The sequence below is a fragment of the Xyrauchen texanus genome, chromosome 11, assembly GCF_025860055.1.
Source record: "Xyrauchen texanus isolate HMW12.3.18 chromosome 11, RBS_HiC_50CHRs, whole genome shotgun sequence".
NCBI classification, from domain to species: domain Eukaryota; kingdom Metazoa; phylum Chordata; class Actinopteri; order Cypriniformes; family Catostomidae; genus Xyrauchen; species Xyrauchen texanus.
The window spans coordinates 36,924,696-36,943,750 of NC_068286.1; the positions used below are offsets into that span (position 1 = coordinate 36,924,696).

Below are 19,055 nucleotides of genomic sequence, written 5' to 3' on the forward strand. Positions count from 1 at the left end.
TATTTTTATTTTATACATTTTTAATGGATAAGATGGACTTGAAAGCAGGGGCGGTACTAGGGTGTGCAACAAGAAAAGAAGACAAAGAGTGGATGAAATCTAGACAAAGGATGACTAATCTGAAGAAGCTAAAATATAAGATAGATTTGATTTGTTTAACAAGTTATGCTACAAAACAGTTTCAATTACTTTTATTCTAAATGTGGAGAACTTTAAATATAATGTGAAAAACTGCAGTCTGTGGCTGATATCACAAGCTTTAAGAATCACATTAAATTGTTTATGTCTTGTGAGTTCCTCAGTGAAACTCACAAGACACCACTTACCTCTCTGCCAGAGAATACTTAAAAATGAAAACAAGGGCATGAAAATTTCAAAAGCTTGTGTAGAATAATAGGGTAGAAAGGCTTGCTGATTTAAAATATTTATGAAAATGCTGCAAGCTCAGAGGAAAACATAATCACACCAGACCACACTGTAAATCTTACATACAAGTGCTGTCATAGTACAGTATGTACATCCTAACATCACCCCAAATAGCCCAGTACTAGGCAACCCTCACCCAGAATGAGCTGTTGTTCCCAGGCCCTCAGGTCCTCGAGGACTTGATGGTAGTGCTCCTGGAAGGCAGAGATGTCAGCATCAAAAAGGACAGGCGTCTCTTCTTTCTCTCTCAGCTTCTGAAGTTGTTCGTGCAGCTTCTCCACTTGTAACTGAAGAGTGGAGAGGCGAGCAATCTCATCCTGTGAACAGTAATAAACCGGTCTTGTCATGTTTCAAGATAAGTGACATAATGGCACAAATACTGGCAGGAAAAGAGGCCTCATCTTTGTGCTGTCAACCTTCGGCACCTAAAGTAGGAATAAACACGACCATTTATTATGCATAACTTTAAGTATTCCTGTCTATATTGATTGATATTGTGAGCTGAACATAACACCATAAGACAAATGTTTTTACAAACTTCCCAATAAAACATTCTCCATAAAAACTGCATAAAATCTTGGACTTTTCTCTAAAACATTTTGATTGCATCTTCTGTCATTTAATACAATTTACAGCATATAGAGCTTATTGATAATAAGCTGTTTACGTATAAACCACAATAACAAAAAATAAAAAAATTGTAACTTGTTAACATTAAATCTCATTATTGATATCTGTAGCCCTGTTAATTCCCATAAAATAATAACCCCATGGCCACCACCATTGTGTCCTTGAGCAAGGCACTTAACTCCAGGTTGCTTTAGGGGGATTGTCCCTGTAATAATTGCACTGTAAGTCGCTTTGGATAAAAGCGTCTGCCAAATGCATAAATGTAAAAAAATGTAAATGTAAAATGTCTAAACCTTACTTAATACTGTAATTTTATTTATCACACTTGCATAACACAACATTATTATGTTAACACAATATTATGTTTTACATAATAATATTATTAGAACTGTCAGTCATTTAAAACATTTAAGAATAAATTACATAATGTGCTAATTAATTAACCCTTTCCAACCGGAGCGTTCAAATTTGGGAACAATTATTCCTATGGTTCCTGTCTCAATCTAATTAATCACAATAATCCCATATATCAATATTTGCTGAGGGAAGCCCCTAAATATTTTTGTATATTTGACTAAATTAACATGCTAAAATTACATTATAAATGTCATTATTATAAATATTATTATAATTTATTATTATTATTATTATTATTAAATTAATATGTTCAAAGCTCGTAAGTTTTGTTAATTTAATTTTACATGTTATAATGAAATCCCTACATATTATAATAATTCCATATTATATTATTATATTTTATAAATAAATAAATAAAAACTAAGGGATAGATACAATAGATAATCAATGGGTTAATTGTATGCAATGGTAAAATCATCACTGAAACTCCAGGTTTATAGGGAAACCTGAAAGACCATTATAGAAACAAGTATCTGGTAGAGAGACAGAAGCAATACAGATGTTTATATAGAAAGCTGTCAGGTACAGCTATTCATGGATGAAAAGGTAGAACAGATGAACAAATGAGACATAGACTTGAAACCCATAGAGCTTTGATCAATAAACCTTTTTATATCACACAGCTTATCTTTTGGCTTGCTATATTGTATTAACAGAGTCCACAGCCACCGGAAAATGAAAATCTGTTCTTTTTTCAATCAAATCAACCTATATATTTATTGTCATACAGCTACATTACATGAAAACTTGCATAAGCCAGCCAAAGTTGCCATTAAATCAGTGTAATGACACACGGAATTGGAACAATTGTTGTGGAGCCTGAGAGTAAGCCTCACCTCTCATTTCACATTCAAAGTAACTTACCAATCATTCCAGTGGCCATTTACAGTACATTGTAGTCTTAAATGCACAGTACCAAAAAAAAAAAAAAAAAAAAAAAATGGCTATGATGGATTTGATGGCTTATTTTGAAAACAATACATTTTCTTTCTATTTTCTTTTAGAAATAAGACTAAAAATTTGTAAACTGAGAAAATATGGTGTATGTTGATTTCATATTGACTTTAATATCCAGCAACCTAAAGTAAGGTTATTTTTTTTAAGAAGATTTAAATTAATGTGTCCCTGCATATATATGGACACAGAACAAACAGACATTCAAAGCCAAATCTAAGGAGGAACAAGACCCCATGCACAGGCACAGACATCGGGCGTTACCCTGCATCTCTCAAGCTGAATCCTCAGGGGCTCTGGCTCGGATGCGGGCGGCGATTGCACCATCAGCCAGTTCTCAGTGGTCACCACAGCCTGTTCCAGCTGCTGAAAGAGATTGTAGAAGGCCAGGACTTTGGTCTGGTAGGCCAACCATGCCAGCCTTTCAGCCAGAAGAGCGCAGAAGTCGACCCACCGAGCACGTAACTGCTGAGCTGCTTGCTGGATATCTTCTGAATTCTGGCCATCTTCAGAAAAAAATCCATCAAGACAAATGAGACTCATGCATATTGAACCAGTATTTGCTGAGGCTATTAATCTGCCAAAGGCTTTAGCCTTTCAAAATCACTGGTAAATGTCCTGTAGATATGTACTACCCATATATTATAAATAAACCTGATATTATGCACAATTGTATTGCCTTTATTAGCAACAAAATGTAGATTATCACAGTACTTTCCAAACAAGATGGGGCTAAATAATAGGAAATCTACAAGACTGATAGAGAAGTCAGTGATGTTCACAGGATATCTGAACTGAAATGTACAGCATATGAAAATAACCACTTAAGCTAAATTTACCGCTGCCGAGTTGATCCACCAAAGCCTGGGCTGAGCGAGTGGCTTCCTGCAACTTCCTGAACTTTTCTGGTTTTTCCCTGTCAATTGCCTAAAGATTATTGAGAGAATCATAGTTAATGCCAGTACAACACATTTTAAAAAGTGCATTTTTGTGTGTTTGAATAAATGCATTTTGGATGTGCATTTAATATATTTAAAGTTGAATGAATAAGTTAAAATGTGTAAAGTATGTGAAGTTTCTAAGTTTTCACTTCTTGGATACTACACACATTTGAAATGATTATTGTTATTATTATTATTAATAATAATAATAATAATAATTATTATTATTATTCAATATTTTGTATCATCAATAACTTAAACTCAAATAACTTAAATAACTTAAACTCAAATAAATAAATACTACTAAAACTAATTTACCAAAGAAAAAAAATTCCAATAGGTAGTAAAGCAATAGTTCCTTCATTAGAATAATGAAATGATGTCTTCAGAGAAAATAATTGGGGACTGGGGTGTCAAGCTCTAAAGATAAACATTAAAAAACCAAAAAAAACACCATATTTGAAAAACCTTTTAGTCTGCTCCTCACTCAAATCCATTATATGGCTTCAGATGTCAGGACCATGTCACGTTTGTCAGTTATGTTTATTTGTTGGTGACGGGATCCTGACATCCATGTTCTGTGTTTATGTTGAGCACATGGATCAGGGTTTATTTCCTGGCCATGTGCTTTGTGTTTCTGTGTAAGCACATGGCTTGGGGTTGTAGTTCCTTGCCAAGCGCTCTTCTGTCCATTTCGTGTTGCACATTCGGAGCATGGTGTCTGGATCCTGACTTCTGTCTAGTTCAGTTTCGGTTCTGGTCGTCTAGATCCGGACACTCATGGACCATGTCTTGTCTTTGTGAGCACATGGCTTCAAATTTGATTCTGTTGCCATGCTCGCTTCTGTCTGTCTTTTGTGCTGTGTTTTTTGTTTGAGCACATGGTGTATGATTGTGTATCATTCGCCGTGTGCTCTTCTGTTTTGTCAGTTGTGTTTTGTATGAGCACATGGCTTCCATCAGGATTGTTTGCCATGTGCTCTCCTGTCTGAAGTCTAGGCCTCGTCACGCCCCCTTGTTACCTTATTATTTCATTAGTCTCACCTGCCTTCCTTCATTACCCTCCTTAGATCCTTTCCTATATATAGCTCCTCTCGTGTTCAGTCCTGTGCCAGATTGTTTTGTGGATTTGTGTGTCTTCCCAGTTGGTTGGTTCCAATATGTTACTTTGGTCAGTTACGTTGTGTTTTGATTTGTAGAGTTTTTAGTTCTGAGTTTCTGTTCCCATTATCAAGCCAATTTTTCAGTGTAATATTTCTTTCTCATTTCAATTACTGTCATCCAAACATGTCAATGTTCATAAAATGTTACTGAAATGTAATCCCCTACCAGGACTTTCTCATAGAGGTTGGCCACACTGCCCTCTTTATGAGAGATTGAGAACTCTGGATTTTGTAAAACAGCCTCTGACTGAGTCATAAAACTGTGAATTTCAGTGAAGTCCACATCAAATCTAGAGGGAAATTGATGAGAGAACAGCAAAACAAATTAGTTATTCTTGTTTGGTTATTATTCAGGAAAATGTTGTTGGTACTCAGGCAATAATTAGCATTTTCTACTCAAAGTACTTCAGGTGCTTTATTTCAGAATAATTTCCAAACTTTGAAATGCAATCTCACTCTTGGGAGTTTGTAAAAACTTGTATCTGAGTGAAAAAGTCTCTCATGTGATCTCGATCACTTAAACCCCATGATCTCAAAAGTAGTGATATTCAAAACTAAAATATGAAACTAGATTTTTTTGCCTTTTCTTAAGAAAATGTGAATGTTTCTTACCAGTGCAAAAGCTGCTGCAAAAATGCTAGGATGTTGTGGGTGGTCACCAAGGAGTTGCTATGCTGCAAGGGTGTTCTGAGTTGTTTTAGGGCATTGCTAGGGTGTTCTGGATGGTTGCTATTCTTCTCTATTTCTATTACATTTCTTCCCTATTCTCATCCCATTTTTTGCCTGCTAATCATTTGCTAGGCAAAATTGTGACTCTGACCACTCTCCTCATCAAGCCACACGATTTGAATTCATGTATGTAGCACAAACAGTGCGGGGCCAGTTACACATCAAAGTTTAATACTTGGGGTTAAGGGTTTGTTTAAAAAAGAACTAGCTATAGTAATGGTGATGTGTGCTTTAGCATCTAACAAGTCTATTATTTCTGTTCTCATAGATATATATTCCAGTGATGTGCAGCACCATTTCTCAAATTCAACATTTAGTGACGTGGGACTAAATTGTGTAATGCCAGCTCACCTTTTCCGTGGTTCTGAATCAATGAAAATCTGTCGCTTCTGAGGTGGAGGGGTAGACAGACCCTCCTTAGTATGCTTCACCATCTTTTTCTGGTTCGTGGTCACCTTGGTGACAGTTGCCATGGTTGTCTGTGTGAGCTCTGACTGGGATGTGGTGACAATGGTTGAAAACTAAGGGGGACAAAAGTTGGGAAGTCATGCATGTGTAAGTGTACAGAAGTCTGAGGGGCGAATTCACTAACTGGTTGCAGTATTTTGGCGAAACACTCACATTGCAGTCTCAACAGTTGCTTAATGTGAGGAAATAGAGCTGCAATGTATTTAAATCAAGTCATTGTCATAATGTTTTGACTTTCTTTTGTGGAACAGCCTCAGACACCATTCACTTTCATTTTACAGAAGAAAAAAAAAAAGATGCAATGAAAGTGGATTGTGATTTATAATGTTATTCCCTAAAGTTCTGACTCACATCTCCTTTTGTGCTAAATTGAACATTACACTATTACCACTTATGGAAAGCAGGTGGTAAATATAATTGTATAAAAATGAGAAGTTTGTGTACATTTTCTATTGATCATGTCAGCAGTAATTCAGCAATTAAAGATAAAATAATTTGAGCAATATAACTAGGCATAACCTACCATTTAAAGAGCTAATTCAGGTGTCTGAATTTGTAAAGTCCCAGTAAAGTATGCCAGATTGCAGTAGTCTGCAGCATCCTCCATAACCTAGCACTTACAACAAATCCACAAGATGAGGAATTGCGCTGCACAATTTGCGTTCAGCACAAAATTTCTGTCTGTGTCAGCAATGTTACCTGATTTGCATAATTCATTTAGTGAATCGGGAGCTAAAACAATGCAGACAGCACACGCAAATCAGTGGGCGCAATTCCTTCTTAGTGAATTCCCCCCTGAATCTTTTGTGTGCATGAAAGAGAGCAAGGCAGTGAGATACAGTGTGAGCTGTATATTTATTCTGAGTGATAACAGTGTCATGCAGGAAGCCATATAAAATTTGCAGTGAAATAGAGATAGATGGAACAGTATCGCAGTAAGGATGAGGCAGAGCAAATGGAATGACATTAGCAGAACCACCTTGGTGCTGGTGAGTTGAAGTGACTGCACCAATTTGTCCCAGCGCTGGGCAAACCTCTCCAGCTTTGCCTCTAGTTTCCTAGCAGCCTCTTTGCTTTTAATGTTTGTGAGCAGATCTTGAACGAGGGAGCAAAGCTTGTCCATGGTCTGTCTCTTCAACTCCAGGTCTGCTTTTAATATCTGAAGAAATGTTATTCTTTGTCAGCTTACAATGTTTATGTTTTGTAAGACCCATCCAGTGAGGGCCTTTGCTCATAAATATGATCTGTAGAACCTAATGGAGATCAGATATTTAAATGAAAGCCCTGGATTGTATTTGGTTATTAAATGGCCTGTTAAATGGCCTGTCTGCCAATTTCTCATTGGCCTTTTCTTAAGTTCAGAGGTACGCGAGGCTCTCAAGAGAGACCTCTTGTGTCACAACATTTCACACAACGTTTAGTGAGTGACAGAAGGGGAATTTTATGTACTCTACAGGATGCTTGACAGATTTGGTTAGGTTTTTCAAATAGACAGAAGAAAAGTTTTAACTAATAACTACAATGAAAAAACATTATCAATGTCTTACACGGTCAATTCTATGTACTTTTGAATTATGAATCAGACCAAAATCAGCCGTTATTAATAGAGATGTGCATGATTAGATCACTATTCAGTTATTCTACACGTTTAATAGAAGTATTTCAACCCATCTGAGTCCGACGGAACCCGACAAACCTTCTAGTTAAACCTCATGCTCGGGTCATTTTTTCAAGTAGGTGAGTTAACTGTTTACACGTGTGTCTGCACTGTTTTTCATTTGTTTTTCTATGTAAACACTTACTGTATGGACTTCTTTGATTGTTGTTCTGCATCTCACTGTTTTCAGCGTCCTGCACAGGACCGCCAAATTTTTTAATACACTGTGTTAAGTTAAAAAGAACTTCAATATTTGTAAATGCATCTCGAGACACCTGTGTTTTGTTTCACAATTCGTTGCGCTGCATCAAAGTGTTTCTAGCAAATCAGTCCACTGTCGGCCATCTTTGGAATGCTCTTGGGAGGCTATTTCCAGTCATGCCAGTGTAGCTCCTGTCAACTTGAATGGGGGAACACCAAAATCTCAAAAACAGTTGGTCAAGATTAAGATCAAAGAACATATTTCAAATCAATGTTATGCAATAAAATGTTAGACTATTGGAATCATAAATTGTGCTACTTTACCTTATTTTACATTAAAACACGCAATTTTCCTGGCTCGTATAGCTAGATAGAGTTGATTGACAAGTGATGTCTGTATCTAAAAGGTGATTGGCTCTTTTACCTGTATGGCGGGATTTCATTTCTATATCCGTTGACGCTAGAGTTTCTTAGTGGGGGTTCCAAATTCTCCCATTAATTTTAATAGAATTGGCCCATCTCTGCTAAATAGTCTCTGGCTGCATCTAGCTTTTTAGTGCATGTGCCACAAAGATTCGACATTCTGAGGAAGTTCAGGCTGCAAAAAGGGCTTACTGTGACTGTTACACTTTTTCATGTGATTCGAGATCATTTTTCTCCTGGTAAAATTTTAACACTTGATAAATGGAGAGCCAATGTATTTTCCCCCTTTTGCTCGTGTGTGCAGACAATAATTACACAACTAAAATGTTAAATCACTTAAAATCAAAGCATTCCAAAGAGGCTTATAAAGCGTAGCATTCACTACCTCATGGAAAGTGAACCTGCTCGGGCAGAATTACGCATTTTCATTGGTTAAGAATAGATCCATACTATGTTGAAGGCAGTGACAGAGCTTATTTTTGTTCAAATTTTATGTGATCTTATCATTTGAATATATATATATATATATATATATATATATATATATATATATATATATATATATATATATTGTGCAATTTAGGCTCATTGTGCACTTTATTCCCTGCTAATTTGAGTTTGTGTTTGATGCATCCATGGCTATAAACATTTTTTTATTCTTTATTCTGGCTATAAACATTCTTTAATAACCAAATATTACAAAAGGTTCCCGTGCACATAGTTGGATTAAAGGCATATTTTGCTTTTTCATTAAACATTTAATGCATGCAGTACTTAAACATTTTCAAGTTCTCCACATTCTGTTGCATGGATTCTGTCGCTTATATACAGTAGCCTAACAAATGAATTTAAAACATCAGCTTTGTACACAGACAGAGTGGACTACACTGCACCTCATCTCTGTGTTTGGAATCGTTTTGTGAATCAAAGGCTATTCTCTCTAATCCTTCAAATAAATACGACATGTTGAGATGCAGATTCCCATAGCACACACTCTAGAGCCTGACCAAAGGGTATTTCATATAAGGCGGACATTTACATAGATTTATAAAGGATATCTCAATAAAAACAAATGGTTTAGAGCTTGAGGCCCCTTGGGTTTAGAGGCACATGGGCAACCACCCAATCAGCCCAGTGGTTAATTTGTGCCTGGCTGTACAGACAACAAACCACACTTACTGACAGCAGACAGCACAAGATAAGAAAGCGTTCTTGCATTCAAACACAGCTGGATGGATTTCAACTCTAAATGCAGGGTTCTCGAGATGCATTTTTCTATGTTTCAAGGTACTGGACACAGCATCCTAAAAACCCTGCGATTATGACGTGACGCAGCCAAAGTGAGACGCATCAAAAGCGTCCGTCTGATGCATGTGTACAAAGTAGTGTCCTTAGAAAAGTCTATATAATAAGTCTACCTCGAACAGATGTTCAATTGCAAAATAGATCGCTGTGGACTGTGTCAATGATAAGCTTATTATCAATGATATGGAAATAAAAAATGTATTGCCTTTCAGAGTCACTTTTGTATTTCCGAATAAGTTATTTACTTGTCTGCTACAAAAATGTATTTTAATTATCTGAATTATTATATTTACAATTATTTAATATAATTTACAATTATTTTACTATTATTTATTGAATTATTTTTAGGTGAGGGCTTTTCTCTGCAAATATTGATAATCAGCACATGATGTAATTAATTTGATTACAAATTTTAATCAATTAACAGCCTTAATTTAGATGAAAAATTTAAAATGTTCTTTAGAATAATGTGTACTGTTGAAATGTGAACAATAAGTCCAGGAACATGCATTGAGAAAGTAAACAGGGTCAATATTGATTTCAAATTGACAGGATAAGTCTATCCTGAGTGTGGCCACTTACAAAGAGCTTCCTGAGATTGGCAGCCACATCATTCGGATCATTTGCACCACTGCTTTGGATAGACTGAACTAACTGCTCCTTCTGAGTGAGCCAGGAATCAAACAGCAGCTGTAAAAAGCAAAGTGGATTAAAGGGAGATTGTGGGATGTGTTCTGCACTGCTGCCATTAATTTTTCCTCAAACCATTGGTGATTTTATCACACTCTTGAGGAAAGAGGTGTTCAAACCCTTTACGTTCCCCCAGACATGCTCAAATTAGTCATTTAACAAGCAGAATTCAAAAGGCATTTTCAGAGCAGCTAAATGCATTGTAAAAGCTTTTTGAAGAGGTCTAAAGAGGCTCTTTCCTGAAATTTGGTGTGCAATTAAAAACCACTCATTGTTGGTGTTTGTTTTGTTGGCACAATGGTAAAGTAGTGAATAAGATAAGCTACCTGTTCCTCTGAGAAATGCTGCCAGCACAGCAGGATCTTCTGAAGGAGCATCCAGCGTTCTTCAGTCCATTTGCAGATGGTCGCCCATCGCTCCCCTAGATTCTGTGTAATAAATGTGTGTTGCTGATTTAAGTAAACAAAATTGTGCATTCTTCCATTTTTATGGCAGAAAACTACTCCAGCAAGTAATTTGTGACTTTTAATCTACTGATAGCTTGAAGCATTGTTTCGCAACCCTGTTGGGTTCCTAATGGAGCTTCAGTTTGTGAAATTGTGAATGTCAATTAAATAAAATAAAAACAGGATCATTAAAATGAATTATAGGTATAGGAAAAATAATGCTAGAAATGTTTTGCAAGTGAACATGCAAAGATGTTGAGAAATTCCTTTTATTTATTGATAGGTTAGGATTTCAAAAATCTCAGGGAGAACTTCATGTGAATAATTTAGTTCGTAAGGGTTCAGCTAAAAAACTAATAAGTTGGGACACGCTAGCTCAAAGCTACCTGGAGTGTTAAAAAGTCATAAATGATGGTGCCCACACACTAGAGAAAACTCTAATTGAGCCTGTGACAAATAGCAATGCTGAGATAAATGTATGTTTTGAGGCTGTGGGAAGAGCTGTCTCAGTTAGAAATCAAACCAGGATAGCGTATTATATTTGCAAAAACACAATTGTATCTGCCTCTCTGAAATTGTCATTGGTTAAAAGATGACTATGTCAAAATGTGTTACAGAGAAAGTTTAAACTTTAACATTTGGTCATGTGCACAAACGTCAGAATGTGTTACAGAGAAATTTGAAATCTTAACTTTTGGTCATGTGCACAAACCCTAATGGAATTAATGGATTTGCAGCGTTCTCTGGCACAGTGCAAACTCCAGTGTTACCAGTGTTACCTTACCATGGTAAATTGAAAAATGCTTTTAATCCCTTAAATATACCGATCAGGCACATTCTGAGATGCTATTCTTCTCACCATAATTGTACAAAGCGGTTATCTGAGTTTCCGTAGACTTTGTCAGTTCAAACAATCTGGCCATTCTCTGTTGACCTCTCTCATCAACAGGGCCGCCAGACGGGGCTTACTCCAAAGAGAGACATTAGATTTCGGTTTTATATTCATCAAATAAATGTCATCTTAATTTCACTCAGACTGCAGGTCTTCCTGATAGAACTGCACATCACTGGAGGTTTTTTTGTTTTTGGCACCATTCTGAATAAATTCTAGAGACTGTTGTGTGTGAAAATCCCCAGAGATCCGCAGTTACAGAAATTCAAAGAGTTCAAATTTTTCCCCATTCTGATGGTTGATGTGAGCTCCTGACCCATATCTGCGTGATTTTATGAGCTGCAATGCTGCCACACGATTGGCTGATTAGATAATCGTATGGATGATTATTGGTGCCAGATGGGCTGATTTGTGTATTTCTGTATCTGCTGATCTCCTGCGATTTTCACACACAACAGTCTCTAGAATTTACTCAGAATGGTGCAAAAAAAAAAAAATCCAGTGAGGGGCAGTTCTGAGGAAGGAAACACCTTGTTGGTGATAGAGGTCAACAGAGAATGGCCAGACTGGTTTGAACTAACAAAGTCTACAGCAACTCAAATAACTGCTCTGTACAAATGCTATTCTGAGATGTGGGTTGGTGCTGTTTTGGCAGTAAAAGGGGGGACCTGCACAATATTGGGCAGGTGGTTTTAATTTTGTTGTTGATCGGTGTATGTGTAAACATTCTGATATTTACCTGCAGTTTTTCCTCCAAGGCTGCAGTGGCGCTATCGCCACTGTTCTCATCTACCACCACCACCACCATGCGAGTCAGAAGGTTCACTCGCACCTGCTCCAGCTCCAGATCTTCCTGCAAGAGCTGGTTGGGTATACAGAAGTTGGTACCATAATGACAATTTTCATTATATATGTCATTATTATATATGTAAGTTATCCTCAGTTATAATGAAATGTCTCAAACATTGGTTGAGCAAATGTTGCCATGTTGTGCTGGTTTGGATGCTCAAACAAACAGAGCAGTTTTTTAGCTCAACTAAATGTTTTTTACACTTTTCTGGGAAATCAGCCAACAAATGGCTTACTTATAGCTGATTGCGTATTAAGCTGGATATGAGAAAGTATATTATCGTCTAAGAAAAGATGACACACTTCAATTGTAAGTTTTGAGTTGATCAATTTAACCAAGTAAACAATTACGTATCATACTTTTTGCTCTTCAATTTGATGTTTTATGTCATCAAGTTCAGGCCCCAAAGGCTGTGTGCCCATTCTTTTAATTCGAGCTTCAGTCGTGTCCAGCCAATCAGAGAGCTGCTTCAGCTGCTGGTGCTGCAGGTTCATCAAAACTTCATGAAGCCTAGAAATGTTCCAAAATAATTGGTCAAACAAACCCCATAATTAAGGGCTAACAAATTTGTTGTCTTTTATAAACTTGAGCACCTGCTCTGTCGCTCCATGCTGGCCACACGCAGATGTTCCCAACGCGAACTGAGTAGATTAATCTGTTCCCGCACCTCCCTCTCTTCATTACCAGTGAGCTGCCCTCCAGACAACAACACACTTCCTGCTCTCAGAACTCGCCCCACACTGCCCTGATGAGACGTTAACTCCACCATGTAGCCCTGGACACAAAACATGCAAAAGTGCAACGCAAAGATGTTTAAACTTAAACATTTGCTATCCTTGATGGACATCATGAAATGTTTAAGAAATGTTTAACCCCATGAATTGGTTTTAACTTTATTTCCTGTGTGTTTCTATTGAAACCAAATAGTGGTATAAAAGAGAGCTAGCTTAGCATTCCATACAATGGCAGTTGCTTGGCTGGTGCAGTTAAAGGTGCTGTATATGATTTAAGGTGTTTTGCTATGCAAAATAATTCAAAGGCAGAAAACATTTCTAAAAATATGGGCTCCACTGACTCTTTTCACTTGTTTACCAGTGTTGGGGAGTAGTTAACTAAAAGTAGTAGTTCAGTAGCTGAAAAAGTTGCTTTTCCAGTAACAAGCTACATTTTCAGACGAGACGAGTAGTGCTGTCGTGTCACAAAATGCTACATTTGTAACATTGAATTGCGAATGCATCAATGGATTCGAGGGACTAATCAAATGCACAACCTGGGAAAAAATAATCATTTTAGTGAATCAGTTAATTTAGAAACCGGGTAAAATGAACAATTCCCTTCTATACACATTTTAGTGAGTCATTTAATTTAGATGGTTCATGTAAACAAACTAGTTCACATAAATGATTCACTGATTCACTTAAGCCCCTTTGCACATTTGCCTTCTGTTTCGAAGTGAAATATTTAGTTAATTGCAGCTATTTATCACAAAATTATTTTGATTCAGTTAAATACAATGGGCAGATGCTATTTGCACACTAGTGCAAATAATGGTACATGCTGTTTATACCCCAGTCCAAATAGATATTATTTGCACCCCAACCCTGGTGGACATAATTTCAGATACTATTTTCACCCATATTTAAATCCTAACATACAGAATCGACTGGAGCATGTTTATTGTGTTTCTTTAGAGTCCCACAGACACACTACATTAACCCCTACCCCTGAACCTAACCTTAACCTTACCTTAGAAAAAGAACATTGGTTTTACTACATTAACTATGGTTTTAACATGGTATTTTTGTAAATGTACAGTAAGCACAATATTAACTACAGTTACTATATAACCACAATATTACTGTACACCATGGTTAACTGCATTAAAACTGTGTGTAGCCGGTGGGTTGAAAATAATCAGGATACTAAAAATATCTTTTGGGGTTTATTCTGATGGCTATCTACCAAAAAGGAAGAAAAAAAACAGCGGTTGATGGGGCTGCATCATACAAAATAAATAAATAATAATAATAATAATAATATGGAAAATACTAAAACTGAAATACCAAAAAAGTAAATATGGTTCAGCGAAATACAAAAATGGAAATACAGAGGCTAATGTCAAAAGAAATAACCAGCACACGTGTGTAACACAGTGGGTGTTGCAAAACTCTTAAAGTGTCCACATCCAATTTATGACTAGAGTTAAATTACATGAAATTTATCCACTTGGCTGCATATGCTTTCTGCCAAAAAACAAAAAAAACAAAAACATGGTTATTACAATATCCCCGCCTCTGGATCAAACCATTCTCAGCACTCCACAACATTCACTGTGACCAAATCACTGCGATGAAATCAACATTTATTTTTATATATTATTTTAAGTAGTATTAAAGGAAATATTAAGAGTGGAAACAGGAAATCAGGTGGGGGAAAAGAGTGGGACAAAACACAGATTCGAACTGTGGTTGCTAGGACAACAGTATACATTTACACTATATTTACACCCCACGCCACCGCAGCGACATCTGTTGTTTAGTTTGTCATTTTTTTCTGTTGTTCCACCAGACTATTGGGGTGCAATTAGCTGCACTGTGTGGCAATTGCTATGTAAATAGACACTTCTAATAAAATAGGGTGTTTTCTAGCTTTTTAGTGTATATTAAAGCTGAAGTATGTCATTTCGGAGTCACATTTGCCACCAAACAGAATAGCAAAAATAAAATAAAAATTCAAAACAGTTTTCTGAATAAGCCTCCCGTCTTCCAGTGGTCAAAATAAGAGTAGTCCCACTCCCAACTCAAGCCATTGCTTGAGTAATATTTTTGGGGTGGGTCTACACGGTCACTCAAAACAAAATAAAGCAATTTTCAAAGCACCATAGAAAGACAGTGCTTACACTTTCCAAAATTAACCTATTAATGGCTTACTTATAATTGTCTTTGCATATTAAGCTGGGATAGGAGAAGGCATTTTAATACAGAAAAAGTTATGTACTTCACCTTTAAATATAACTTTATGTTCAATTTAATGTTGTCACCTTATTTGTTTAACCCTTTTGAAAACAAACCATGGTTTTGCTATAGTTTTATTGTAGTAAGCATGACTGTAGTAACCATTTTGTGGTTACTATGCTATTATTATGGCCATGGTTAAACTATAGTTACTGTGGTAAAACAATGGTTCATTTTCATAAGGGAATGCCACCCCAGTTAAATATACAGTATAACAGGCACAGGTGATATAACTGAATTCTGTAATAAGAACTTATTAAATAATATCTTCTGATTGTTATATATCTAAAACTATAGTTTAACTACTTTAAAGTGGAAGTGTGTAACTTTTTCTGAGGTGTTAAAAATACCTTTCCCAGCTTAATAAGCAGAGATGACTGTAAGTAAATTTTTTTCAAACTCTGTGGTGCTATAAAAACTTCTGTTTGGTTTAAGTGTCCCGTCCAGCATGTCACAACAACACTGACCACTGAATGGCGTGAGGTTGGGGTGGGACTATCTTTTTATTTTCCCTGATCACAACGGACAGAGGCTGTATTCAGAAAGCTGTTTGAATATTTGCAAATCTGTTTATTGGCACTAGTGCTGCAGAAATTACAGTCTTTAGCTTTTAGTTATGAGAAGCTTGTAGCTTGGGAATTTACAATTTCAAAGCTTCCCAAGCGCTGCTGTTTACAAAGTCTATAGCAGTCACAGCAACAGGAGATTTCTCAGGACACTTATTTCAGTGATATCTGTCAGGTAGAGGGGACATTTTGTGTCTGATATTACAAAAATAAATCACTTACAGCACTTTTACAGTAAGTGAAACAAATGAAAATGCACTCAAAACAATATAATTTGGTAAATATAAAACTTACTTTAAGAACTACCATTGCCAAGTAATCTCCTTATGCCAGGCCAACCGTTTTTAAAGATGCAGAAATATGAAATCGAGGCGAAACTCTTATAATTACCATCTGTCATGAATGGAGAAATCTCATCACTGCATGCAATAAGCAGATTTGTTCCGAAAGCGTAAACACAAGGGTCATATGCAGATCTGAGTTACTAATAACAGCCCACATCTCTTCATGGATTATACATCTTAATCCAAAAACATTTCCGACCGTAGAATTTAATCATCTGTCCAAATTTTGAATCTTTCCTATAAATCTCACACAGGTGTACAACATCATTCTTAAACAGATCTGATATAAGGTACTGAGTAATCATGCCAACTGAAAGGGTGTATCGTTGATTTCATCCACCTTTTAGTACAAACTGATCACACTGTAAATTAATATGCTTGCATTCTTCCAAAGCAACTTCTGTAGCATTCAGACAATATACACAAAAAACTAGTATTTATTTGTTCAGTTAGACAAAACTAGTGTTTAATTGTTGTGGTATTATGTTTAATTGCTTATGTGATCCTTAGTGTAACATCTGCTCCCTCCAACCAACAGAGGGAGCCCTCACCTGAATACTGACATCACTCAATTTCTTCTACAGTCACTTCCTGTTTGATATATATAAAGAGCCATCTTTCCACTAACACTTTGCGAAGTATTGCCAGTCTTTCCTGCCTTACTTAGTGTTCTCTCCATTGCTATTGTTTTTGCCTCTTGTTATGACCTTTTGCCTGCCTTTTGGATATCACGTTTTTGGATTACTGTTTTTGCCTTGGTTGCTTACTTGGACTGCTTATTTTTGTTCACTGAACCCAACCTGCATCTTTGACCATTGCTTTGCCTGTCGTTTTGGATTTTCTGCTTCAATAAAACTTCTGCATATGGATTCTCAACAAACGCCCAGTCTGAGTTCATTACAGAATACTTTGCCCGAAATGAATCCAGCAGAGTTATCACAGCTCCAGACGGCCTATGCATACCAGAGTGAGATACTAAAGGATTTTCAAGGCCAACTTTCCAACCTACGAGCAGTCAACGAACATTTAACCCATTACATTCAATCTCTTCCATCAACTAGAGCTGAGCCGGTAAGGTTTTCACTACCAGACAAATTTGATGGTTCTGCTGAAAATTGCAGAGGCTTTTTACGTCAATGTAGAATTTACTTTTCCAATCAACTTGAAGCATTTCGTCTAGATACTACAAGATGTTCTTTTATGATGACTTTGCTTACTGGAAAGGCATTAGATTGGGCTTCAGCTGTATGGGACAATGACTCCCAGTTATGAACGTCTTTTGACTATTTTGCACAACAACTTCAAGATGTATTTCAATATCCTGCAGCAGGACAGGATATCTCTGTACAGTTGTTGCATGTACGGCAAGGTAACCGATTGGCCGCTGATTATGCTATCCAATTCAGAACACTCGCAGCCCAGAGTGGATGGAACGATGTGGCACTTAAAACAGTGTTTTGAGAAGGACTTAACCATGAATTGCAAGCAGAATTGGCATGCAGAGATGAAACCACAGACTTATCTGCGTATATCACCATTAAGTTAGATAATCTCATTCGTAACAAACCCCGCTCCAAACAGGTCAAAATGGCTCCTGTTCCAGTTGAAGCTGTTACTCTCTCCATGCCCCAATCCACAGAACCCATGCAAATTGGCTATACTAGAATGTCACCAGAGGAACGACATCGCCGTCTGCAGGAACATCTATGTTTCTACTGTGGCCAACCAAATCATCAGTGCAAAACCTGTCCCAATCGAGCCAACAACACCTCAAGGAAAACAGTGAGTATTGAAAATTTCCTTACTGTTCATCGTCAGAATTTCACCCTATCTGTATCCATTGAGGTTTCGAATAAAGAACACTATGTTTCAGCACTAGTGGATTCTGGGGCCGCAGTCAATTTAATCCATGAAGATCTTGTCCAAGAACTAAAAATCCCCACTCTGCCATGCATCCCTCCAATTGATATTACAGCAGTTGACAACAAACCCATAGGACAGGGCATCTCACAACAGACTTTCCCAATAACTCTAAAAGTTGGACTGTTTCACACTGAAAGGATCTCATTCTATGTTATTTCTTCTCCCAAGCACCAGATCATTCTCGGTCATCCATGGTTGGCTATCCATGATCCTAGTATTTCCTGGAATCAAGGTGAAATCACCAAATGGTCTCCCCATTGTCAAGAGCATTGTTTTAACTCAAAGATAACCTTCCCATGTCTCACCACGAGTGTGGAAAGCCCAGATACCTCCACAGAGACAGTGATTCCATTTGAATACTCAGAATTTTCAGAGGTCTTCAACAAGGCAAATGCAACCCAACTACCTCCCCATCGTCCATGGGATTGTGCCATTGAGCTCCTCCCAAATACTACACCTCCTAAAAGTAAGGTTTATCCTTTGTCACTTCCAGAAACTCAGGCCATGGAAAACTACATTGAAGAAGCCTTGGCATCAGGTTTTATATGTCCCTCTTCCTCTCCAGGAGCTGCAGGTTTCTTCTTTGTACAGAAAAAAGATGGCGGACTTAGACCATGTATAGATTTTCGAGGTCTCAATGCAATCACAGTAAAGAACAGCTATCCACTTCCTCTTGTTCCTTCAGCACTGGAACAACTCCGAGAGGCACGTTTCTTCACCAAACTAGATCTTCGAAGTGCCTACAACCTTATTCGAATCAGAGAAGGTGATGAATGGAAGACTGCCTTCGACACCACTAGGGGGCACTATGAATATCAAGTTATGCCATTTGGTCTAGTCAGTGCCCCCTCTGTCTTCCAGTCCTTTATTAATGAGATCTTCAGAGACCTTTTGAATCACTTTGTCATTGCTTACATTGACGACATCCTAATATATTCCCAAACAAAGGAGGAGCATATTCAACATGTCAAGACAGTCCTAACTCGGCTCCAACAGAACCAGCTCTACATCAAAGC

At 37.1% G+C, this 19,055-nt stretch overlaps 1 protein-coding gene across 1 annotated transcript in view; it reads right to left on the bottom strand.

The window, feature by feature from the left end:
* LOC127652180 (dystrophin-like) overlaps nucleotides 1–19,055 on the bottom strand; it is a 182,525-nt gene that overhangs the window by 148,273 nt on the left and 15,197 nt on the right. Inside the window, exons 6-16 of the mRNA XM_052138250.1 lie at nucleotides 12,786–12,967; nucleotides 12,552–12,702; nucleotides 12,082–12,204; nucleotides 10,331–10,432; nucleotides 9,897–10,004; nucleotides 6,708–6,887; nucleotides 5,612–5,781; nucleotides 4,698–4,821; nucleotides 3,267–3,354; nucleotides 2,692–2,933; nucleotides 563–743 (exon numbers count right to left, since the gene is read on the bottom strand). Of these exons, the coding sequence (XP_051994210.1) occupies nucleotides 563–743; nucleotides 2,692–2,933; nucleotides 3,267–3,354; nucleotides 4,698–4,821; nucleotides 5,612–5,781; nucleotides 6,708–6,887; nucleotides 9,897–10,004; nucleotides 10,331–10,432; nucleotides 12,082–12,204; nucleotides 12,552–12,702; nucleotides 12,786–12,967 (1,651 nt within the window). The remainder of the gene's footprint in view (nucleotides 1–562; nucleotides 744–2,691; nucleotides 2,934–3,266; nucleotides 3,355–4,697; nucleotides 4,822–5,611; nucleotides 5,782–6,707; nucleotides 6,888–9,896; nucleotides 10,005–10,330; nucleotides 10,433–12,081; nucleotides 12,205–12,551; nucleotides 12,703–12,785; nucleotides 12,968–19,055) is intronic.